At 38.7% G+C, this 10,521-nt stretch overlaps 2 protein-coding genes across 3 annotated transcripts; both read left to right on the top strand.

The window, feature by feature from the left end:
• Nucleotides 1-67: 67 nt before the first annotated feature.
• On the top strand, nucleotides 68-2,947 carry LOC306696091 (uncharacterized protein). Its single transcript, XM_079159592.1, has 5 exons — nucleotides 68-169; nucleotides 580-891; nucleotides 1,132-1,191; nucleotides 1,281-1,388; nucleotides 2,364-2,947. Exons 1-5 carry the CDS (start codon nucleotides 115-117, stop codon nucleotides 2,741-2,743), a joined length of 915 nt encoding a protein of 304 aa, XP_079015718.1. The 5' UTR covers nucleotides 68-114; the 3' UTR covers nucleotides 2,744-2,947.
• Nucleotides 2,948-6,060: 3,113 nt separating this feature from the next.
• Nucleotides 6,061-9,251, top strand: LOC306696313 (uncharacterized protein). 2 transcript variants are annotated; one of them, XM_079159897.1, is made up of 7 exons: nucleotides 6,061-6,140; nucleotides 6,260-6,316; nucleotides 6,841-7,164; nucleotides 8,194-8,280; nucleotides 8,469-8,561; nucleotides 8,720-8,778; nucleotides 8,863-9,251. In XM_079159897.1, the coding sequence occupies exons 1-7, from the start codon at nucleotides 6,101-6,103 to the stop codon at nucleotides 9,136-9,138; spliced, it is 936 nt and encodes a 311-aa protein (XP_079016023.1). In that variant the 5' UTR covers nucleotides 6,061-6,100; the 3' UTR covers nucleotides 9,139-9,251. The 2 variants fall into 2 exon arrangements, with proteins under 2 accessions (XP_079016023.1, XP_079016024.1); XM_079159898.1 differs by lacking the exon at nucleotides 6,841-7,164.
• Nucleotides 9,252-10,521: the final 1,270 nt, after the last annotated feature.

Genomic DNA, 10,521 nt, shown 5'->3' on the forward strand with positions numbered 1-10,521 from the left:
CATAGGAAGTGCAACAACAAAGAGGAACCTGTGACAAATACAGAGTTGTCATTCATTTGGAGAAAAATACAAAGGAAGGTGGGTGAGTTAAGAAAAGGCAAAGGAAAGTGACAGATGTACATTCTGTGTATGAAGATGATTTTCCTCATTTTGATCTTTCTTCTGGGAGGTAAGTTTACAAAGGTTAATCCGTCTGTCTCTCTCTCTCTCTGTTCCTCTATCTCAATGTTTAGTGTCTTTCTCAGGTGTTAGGGTTCGCCTTCCTGATTAAGTTGGAGCATCCAGCTGGAGGACTTTTTTTTTTTATTTGTTGGGAGCTGTATCAAGATTAGAGAGTGCACTTTTTGAGGAGCATTTTTCAAAAGTACTGTTTAGTTTAACCTCTTCGAGCCTCTAAGAATATTCAAATGAAACAATCAGAACAGAATAAACAGCCTATAACTGGAGACATACTGTATGCAACTTGTGTCAGGGGCCAGAAACCGTAACAAATTGAGAATTTTACGTCCCGGTTGGTTTGTGATATACCGTGTACAAAATGAAGATCTGACTTTGTTGCCGTCTGTGTGTTTTGTCCAGGGTTATGGGAGACTGAAGCCATGTCAGTAACAGGAGTGTTGGGAAACGAGGTCAAAATAAAATGCTCTCACTCGAACGCATTTGACAACGTCAAATATTTCTGCAAGGGAACGTGTGAAGGTGAAGACGTCCTAGTCAGTAGCAGAACAAATAAGAAGGATTCAAATGAGAAATACAGTATTACAGATGACGGAAACACATTCTACGTGACCATCTCTCGCCTGACGGAGGATGACTCAGGAACTTACTGGTGTGGAATAGACAGATTTGGTCGGGACACATACAACCAAGTAGTCCTCACAGTCATAGAGGGTGAGTTGAATTGCTTTCATGACGTTGTTATTCTTCGTCACTTCAAAGATGAAAACCTTTGTCCCATTTCCTTTTTACTAGAATTTGACCAATATTTCACAACAGTCTGTCTCAAGCTGATCTTCTTTGTTTCGCAACAGACAGTAATCAAAGGAAAGAAATGAGAGTCCAACACAGCACATAAAATGTGACTGAGGGACGAGGATTAAAATTAAAATAATTGTTTCTAATTTCTTTCAGGAAACACACAGGATCCTGACAATGACTTACCACAGTCAAATTCAAGTTCTTCATCCTCTAGTAAGCAACTGTCTGGATGTGTGTGTGTGTGAGAGAGACTCCTGAGTGATGTGTCTCTACTGAGATGTGATGTCGTCTCTTTTTTTCAGATAAGCTGGTGTACATTGGAGCAGGTCTCGGGGTGGTTGTGCTGGCTCTGGCGATGGTCCTTTTAATCTTCTTCAGACATCGAAACAGAGACATCCACACATCTTCTGGTATAAAACTAACCGACTCGTATGATAATATTTTCAGAACTTAGCAATACCCAGGCCTGAACACTATAACAAGCACCTAGCAGCCACCTCACAATTATCTCGCACTTCTCTTGAACTTCTGCCCAGTGAGCCATAGCAACCACCACAAACAACCACATACAGCAGACTCCAATATGGCGCCTAGTCACTTGAATAAAGTTGCAGAGTCCGTAAGTCAAGAGAGTTTTCTGGCTTCAGGGTTTGCCTCCATGTTGTGTAGTTCAGTGTTGATTTTGTTAACGAGAACTATGAGTAAATATGTTCGTCAACACATTTTTTTACATGTTTAAGACGAGGAGATCACGAGACGGCTCCGACGTCAATCAACACTAACTGTGATTATATCAACATGCAATATTGTTGCTGAAAAAGAAGACGAAACTCTCTCTTCCGTGCAACAACCTCGCAACACCCTAGCATATACCTTGCATGCATCAACTTTGCAATAAACTACGCTCATCTACACTTATAAACTACCTACGTTAGCCCTAGTGATTGCAGCCACAGCAAAACTAGCCACTGCATTGGAAAAACATCTATATCCTTAGCAACTACTAAGCAACACAGATGACAATTAGCACTCTCTTAACATGTAGCACTTCAAAGTGGTAGCTAATGTGTCGGCAACCAGCTAGCAACAAGAGGGACACCATTTTTCTATTTTATAATTTTCAATAAAGGCATGTTATTGTACTTTCCACTATATTTATTTCCGTCTACTCTGTAAATCTGACATATGTCTGTCCTGGAAGAGGCCTCTCTCCTCTACTGCTCTCCCTGGAGTTTCTTCATGAAATGTGCAGCAATTTATTTACTTTTTAATTATTTTTATTTGCTGCTTTTAATGCAGCGTTTTTTCAGGGAGTGAAAGTAATACAAATCTAGTTTTAATTCGTCTGGGTTCTAACACGTTGTGAATCATCACTCTCCATGCAGGAAAGAACCATGACATGGTCTATGCGACAGTTTCCCTTCAGAAGCAAGATGGACACCACATCACTACGACCTCGTCAACAGCCAATGAGTATCAAGAAATAGACGACAGGACAAACAGCATCTTAAGCTCTTCGACTGTTCAACACCAAGACTTCGGAGGCGATCACTCAGACAATATTTATTCCGAAGTCTCCGCTTCATCCGTCTCATCCGTCTCTCAGACCGAACCGGACGGCCTCCTCTACACCACAGTTAGCTTCAACAAACACACAGACGGCAGCACTGACACAGCTGGCACTGCAGCGCTTACATACTCCGCCATTAACCATGAAGCAACAGATGAATCCGCAGTCTATTACAATGTCAGAACTCAGTTATGATCATCTCAAGTGCAGTATCGTCCTCTGCTATAAAAGTCTGTGTGATGCTCAACTGAACATACCCACAATTCACACATTTCTGTAAAACTAAATTCACAGGTTGTTGTGAATTAATTATTCAGAATGTATTTGTTGATTAACATTCATGAAGGACAGATAAGAAATATATAGATAACAAAAAATAATGCATGAAAATTATAATTATGGTCAGTAGATGTTTGTATCTACTTTGTATTTTTGTAAGTTTGTATTTTAACCTAATAAAAACAACATTGTCGAATCAATATAGATAGATTTTCTTCTGTGTATTTTTCTTCTTCTGTGAGACGCCTACCGCCCCCCCCCCCCCCCCCCCCCCCCCCCCCCCCACACACACACACACACACAGAAATTGAAACTGAGAAGGTGATGTGAGCTAAGGAAGAGGCTATAGTGGACAGGCGTCACACCTACAGTTTTTACTTAACACCACACTTTGTAATTAACCTCAAGACTTCCTGGTTCATTGTGTGGCTCCAGTCGTGTGTCTAGAAGAGGATGTAAGCCTTCAGATTGAATTTAGACTCAGTGGAGTGGTCTGAGAGTCGGTGAAGGGCAGAGAACCCAGTAGAGTCTAAGGAAAACAAAAGCTGAGAGAGAATGTTTGCAAAGATCGCAATAAAGATAACCTCTTTTAAGGTATACAGTATTTTAATGTGGTATTTCCCTTTGCTCTAGTTTTACCACCACTGACAGGAAAAGAGCTGTTGTGCTTGCTGCTGCACTGCTGCTGAATCTGTCGGTGTTTCTGTACTTTACACTGAGGAAACACAGACATGATACAGTGACCTCAATCTAACTTGCAAGTCTCTGCAACATTATTATCCAATGAATCTCTGACCACAAACCAGGTTGTCTGGGTCCAGAGCTTCAACACAGAGGCAGCCGCCCGGGCCTGGAGAGAGATCAGATCAGCTGCTGGACCCGCTTTCACATCCTCGTTTGTGCGTTTGTTTGCTTGTCAATCATCCATCCATGTAGTTTGATGGCAGATTTGATAAATATGGTCACAGTGTGTTATTTTTCTTATTCACTGTATTATTTTATAACTTGTTATATGTGGAAAAAACATCATTTTATATGCACTGTGGTACAGTATTACTCCAATAAACCCAATAACCTTACACCATATTGAAAAAGTCAGGTCTCATTCATCTCAGAGCTTCATTCCACCCATTTTATAAAAACACATCTATTTATTTTTATTAACCTCAGATGAGAAATGAGGTGAATGTATTTATCATTTATATAATTTGTTTGTTTGCCTGAAAAGTGTCAAATAAGGCTTTGTAACTTCTGCTGAACAGTGACACCTGTGGCTACAAGTAGCACTTACAGGATAATGGTTGTATTGTATTCAATGTATTGGTTCATTTATATGCCCTTTAGCAACACCTAGTGGCGATTGTGAATAGCTGCACTGAACAGGAAGTGAACGAAGTGTAAATAGTCAGAGTAACAGGAAGTGATGTTCAAGAAGTGCCGTGTGCCAGTGAGCATCTCAGCGCGATCCATATAATGTGAGGCTCCCTCCCGATCATCATTTAAACAAGCCCTCAAAACCCACCTCTTCAAACTCTCCTTCACCTGCTAACCCCTCCAGCACATGACCCATTCTCCACTTCTTTTTTTTTTTTGACCAAAAATGTTCTGTTTGTTTGTTTTGTTTTGTTTGCCCGATGTAAAGCGTCTTTGGGTACTTAGAAAAAAGCGCTATATAAAATTAAAATATTATTATTATTATAATCCTGTGCCTTTAAGTACACAAAATCGGCTTCATCCGTAAGTGTGTTATTATTTACAGTTATATTAACATGTTTATATTAATATTTCTTTGGTTTGTGTTAGTAGCATATATACTGACGTACTAGATATTATTAAGTACTTACAAAGGCACTTACTTTTTGTATTGTTGTGCTCTTTTTCAGTTTTACAAAAATATTACATATTTTCCACCATTAAACCTTGCCAAATACAACAACCTGTCTGTTCCTTGGAGGATACGGTGCTGGGAAATATATTGTCAAGCTGGCTGTATAGCTGAAAACTACGTTTTACTAAAACAACTTTTAGTGAGGACAGCCCAGTGGTAAATGGTCAAACTAGCACACGCAGTGAAGAGTCATAAAGTCCACAAAGTGACTCAGTAATGTCAATTCCACAACGACATCTGAAGTTTGCTAACATTAGCCACCAAAGGCTAATGGTCATACCGGACAAAGTAAGGCTGTAGCAGCAGAACCCTTGTGTGCATTGATTTGAACAAAGTTATGTTTTTGGTTAATTTCACTTTCCATTTGTAAGAGGAATTTAAATTTATAGTTAAATTTGCTTTCAAAGTCTCGCTTAAAACTTTAGAAAGTATCCTCCCATTAATGGTTGTTTTGACCATCTAAAAATAAATCAAAATGCAAATATGTTGGTAAGTGATGCGATACTCATAAGGGTTTAGAGGTTGACTGACTTCATCTGGAGGCCTCCCCGGGGGAGAACTGCGAACGGATGAAAGTCACATGATACCTGATCACGCAGACATGTTACTCTCATTTTTAGATTCAGTTCTAAATTTATATTAATCTCTGATGTCCATCAGGAATTAACGTCCATAAATCCACTTAAATATGTTCCTTATACGTCCAGAACTTGCCAGAGGCTCATCACATTTTAAGTTTTCTTTCAGAATCAAAGTAATCCAGAGATAGTTGTCTTTGTATCCATTGCAAACTGGAACTGCTAATAACTGATTCAGCATACTTTTAATCGGGCCACTTTGCCAAAACGTAAACACAAAAAATGGGGCTGAAGTAGTTTTGGATTTATATGGAATTTAATTGTCAACTTCAAATATTTATATTTATTTAACAACATCTTATTTATTTATCTAACAACATCTTATTTATTTAAAATCATATTTATTTATTTATTTATTCATTCTATATATGTTCATTCATCGGAGCCTGAGTCTGAATGGGTTAAATCAATGAGTTTCTACGGACGTTTTTGATCCAAAGATGGGACATTGTGGACAATGTTCTGTGAAGTACAACAACCATATTTGGTTTTACCTCTTAACAGATGAGGAGATCATGAGATGCAGCAGGTGAAGAATTACTCTGAATATTCGTCAGCACTTTCGCTCTCCATCACTCTCCTTCCTTTCTTTTTCTGCGTAAGAAAAGCATCCTCATTTTAATATGCAAATATTTCTAATTATATTCCAGAAAGCAGAAGCTGCATCTGCACAGAGAGAAAAACTGCTTAACATTTGATGAAGTGGTATTTAAACTATAGTAAGCTGGAAAGAAGTGGACTGAGAAAATGAGACTATCACTGAAAGTCGTCATTTACCTAATGACAGGTAATTATATTATACTACATGTGTTTCTATTTGAGGAGTGAAACACATATTTTTGGCAAAAACCTGTTTACAGTGTTATTAAGAAATCACTTCTTGTTTTCTTACACTTTTTGCAACAGCTAGTGTGAGATTATCATCTGTCACAGGAAACAAGGGAGGACTTGTTGACATAAACTGTAAGTACAATGAAGTAGTAAAGCATCATGCAAAATGCTTTTGTGAAGACGTGCTAGCTTGTTTGATGTCAAACTACAACAGCTAAAAACAAAAAAATCATACACCTGGCAGCTCAAAGAGCACTGAGGTACTTTACTTGAGGACTTTTTTTTCTTAATTTACTGCTACTTCATTCTTCTTCTAGAATACAATGCAAAGGAAAATGTACTTTTACTCCACAGCATGTATCTGACGTGACGCTATACTTACTTTGCAGTAAATTAATGTACATAGAAAACATATAACCAGCTTAAAAAATATGATGCATAGTTATAGATTAAACTATCCAGCTGCATGGTTAAAGTTAGTGTTATCAAAATTGTATAATACTAATTTTATAAATAAATACTAATTATATTATTATTTAGAGTGACGGGGTGCTGTACAGTTTACACACAGTTTTGGTTATTTCAAATATCCTTTCTGTGTTTGTGGTAAGAAAAACAATCCAATAATTGAACATAACAATCCTATACGTTTTCAGACTGGAATGACATCACACCAGTGGCAATAAACTACAGTACTGGATATACTGTCCAAATTGAGTGCACCTATCCACACAGCCATGAGAACAATGAGAAATTCCTGTGCAAGGGGGCGAATCCTTTCAACTGCAATCAGCTGATAAATACAACAGAGCAGGAGAGAGATGTGGTTAAAGGCAGGTTTCATATAAGGGATGACAGGATAAAGAAGCACTTCTACGTGTACATCAACAATCTGAGCACAGACGACTCTGGGTACTACTGGTGTGGCTCCAGCAGGACGGGGGAGCATGCTGGATCCACCAAAATCCTCCTCTTTGTAGGCGAGTACACTGAGCACTTTTGTCTTCTACTTTAACTTATTCACTCTGCACCTTTGAACCAAATGCAGGACAATTATGTTATCAAAACACATCTGTGCTGCTGTTGATGAATAGATGTGTAGTAACTTTTGCAGGTTATTACTACTCACCTATTTTAAAAGGTCTGCTCATTTTGTTTTTGTCTCACACAGCTGCATAACTGAGCTGAAACTAAGTACATTTACACAAGCATTAAGTAAATACGTGTACTTTACTTGAGTGTATCAATTTTCTGCTAGTTAGTATAGTGTACTTTAACTTCACAACATCTACTGACAGCTACAGTCACTAGATACATCAAATTAAGATTCAACACACAAAACACATGATCAGTGGAAATACTATTACACATTTTTATGGATGATAAGTACTTGTACAGTGGTTAAAATTAGCTTCCTTTTGACCAGCTGCAGCTGAAAGTTGAGCAGCTATACCGGAGTATAAAGAGCAGCTGGTATATCAGTTAACAGTGTAGCCAAACAACTCAAGTTGGTATGTGTGTAGGCAATTTGAATCCAGGGCAGGAATGGCAGACTCCACCACTAATGAAGAAAACTACTATATAAAAAGGTATTTACAGAATGTAAATACTTCTAATGGCTATTGCAAAAAAAAATAATAATTCAGACCATAAATAGTATCAACAATTAAAATGGATTTCATGAAAATCTTAAAAGGTCATAACTTTAAAATGCTGCTGTAATAATTTAAATAACAATACAACACTGACACGATCCTGCTTCACAGCAACTAAGTATATCTTACTTCTGATACTTTGAATGGGTTTGAAAGCAGGATTTGTTCACCACTGAGTATTTATGAATGAACATAATGAGGGAAAGTACTATAATTACAGTGATGGAGTACAGAACCTAAAGGGGGAACAAAGAGATCTTGAAAACAGAGATGGATGGATTGAGACAAAAACTATGTGTTATGTGTGTGCCTTGTGTCACATCTCTAACCTTCTGGCTTTTTACCCTCACACAGCTGAAGAACACATCCCAACCAAAAGATCAGACCCTCCAGCTCTGCAGACAACAGAATCATCTACAACCCGTAAAGTTCTCCATTCAGGTGACCTCCGGTTGCCACTGCAAACAAACAGCTGCTGTTCACACTTCCCTAAATACACGCAACACTTTTACTGCAAAAAACAAACATCGACACCACTTCTCCCTTTTACGCATGAATTTTGACGACGATGAAACTCTGCTGACGGCATGTATTCTTTAACAGCTTCAACTGTTGTCTCTTTGTTGCAGGTCTGATTGCCATTGTGGTAGTGTGTCTGGCCTTGTTACCGATACTTGTGCTTGTATTTATACTGTGCAAATGCAAATTCCCCAGGACACAAGGTGAGGGTTGGATATCACACACACACACACACGCACACACACGCACACACAGGCACAGCTGAATAACTGAATTAAAGAGGCAAACTTAACTTGCACATGATTTTGATTATGATGAGTAACTTTGAACTTTCCATCTACTCAAATGTTCTTGTTCGCAGTGTGTTGTGCTGCAGGCGGATCATCAGAGCAGAGGACAAACGATGAACACGACACAGAGGTGTGTGCATGTGTTTGTGTTTATGAGTTTGCACATGTGCACAACAGTTGCATCTATCACACTGCGCCCCTTCTTCCTCTGCAGGAAAACCATGGAGGTCACCACTATGACGAGATACAGATGCGTAACCAGCAGGCGAGCTCAGGAGACGCACTGCTGTCTGTTGTTTATGCAACTGTCAACCTTCCCGTGGACCAGCTCCACTACGCCAGCGTCAATTTCCAGAAGAGGAACGCACCTCCTGATACAGATAAAAACCGCTCCTCGACCTGTGACTACTCCTCTATCAGGTCTCAGGGTGACACCCATGATATTGAGGACGGCTGGGTTTGGGTCCGTCATTGCGACTGTTACACTTAACTAAAAACTATTTTTTAATTAAATTCTCTTATTTTAAAAAACAATTCTTGTGGTTGCTAGCTTTTTCTGTGATCAAACATAATTACGTGTCCTTATGATAGAAAATATTCAGTGTTACCACTTTCAGTTAATCATGATCTATTAAGGGTCATAAGTGATGAACAGATAGTGTACAGCATATTTGTATTAAATACAGATCTAGTGCAAGAACACGTGTCGTCTTTACCTTGTGTTGCTTTGGAGCGCCCTCTGCTGGTTGAACAGGTGATCAGCAGGTGATTGGCCGGTGTGACGACTCTTCAGCCTCAGCTGTCACACATATGTTCAACATCCACTATAACCTCCACCTGTTACAGAGAAAAACAGTGATGTCTTTGATATTCACACCTAAATGGCGTTTTTTGAGGCTCATTGATGGAATTTTATACTGAATGGACTAACTTTGTCAGATAATATATTAATTTGTCTAACAGACCGCTGACGCTTCAGACACATTTCTACATTATTGCACAAAACGAGGACTGTTGATTTTGTCCCCTATCAGTTACAGTTAAAGTGTATTTGACAGACATCTTGGTGACACTTTATGACAGCCATGTCCATTATGCATTATGAACATACCCATCATTTTCTTAAAGCGCTGTTCATAAGCACTCATACATATGCATTATGTGTGAGGGACCAGGGTACGCATAAAGCTGGGAGAGCAGGTAAAGTGGGAAAAAGAGATTTTTTTCACCCAAAGAAGTTACAATAATTAGGATGGATAACAAAATCAAGCCAAAGTGACAAATCAGAATAACTATATAAACTTAACGTAATTGCACTTAAGTCTAAGTACAAGATAATTAAACAGAACTTAGTTTAAACCAACAAAGCGAGTGCTCTTCTAAACCAGGGACACTACCTCCCCATCTTCTTACTTCATGATATATACTATGCTGGCCAGTCCATCGTTGATTGCAGGGGGTTGAAGACATTCCTCCTCTGTGGTGCATATGTAGTGGCTCTTGCAACACCCCTCTTGCTGTTGTAGAATGGCACAGTCCAATTGGCCAGGCTCATCTATTTAGGCAGGTGCAGATGCAGCAGCGCAGTCTTTTGCCAGAAGGATGGTCGGCTGCAAAACATTGACAGGAAAGTTAACACTTTTATCAACTTTAACTTAATATTAACTGATCGCGTGCACTCAATCTAGAAATATAAAGTCAATCAAAACAAGTGTCTTTATGTCTCGCATTATGATTTAAAGAATAGCGGAACCTTCACTATGCCTGGTTGAAGGTTTGGCTAGTTGCAGCCACCACATAATACTTTATAACAACAATCATAACACATTATAAAGCATTTTATAATGACTGTCACTTACTGACATTAATATTT

Source organism: Pholis gunnellus (genome assembly GCF_910591455.1).
Source record: "Pholis gunnellus genome assembly, chromosome: 5".
Taxonomy (NCBI): domain Eukaryota; kingdom Metazoa; phylum Chordata; class Actinopteri; order Perciformes; family Pholidae; genus Pholis; species Pholis gunnellus.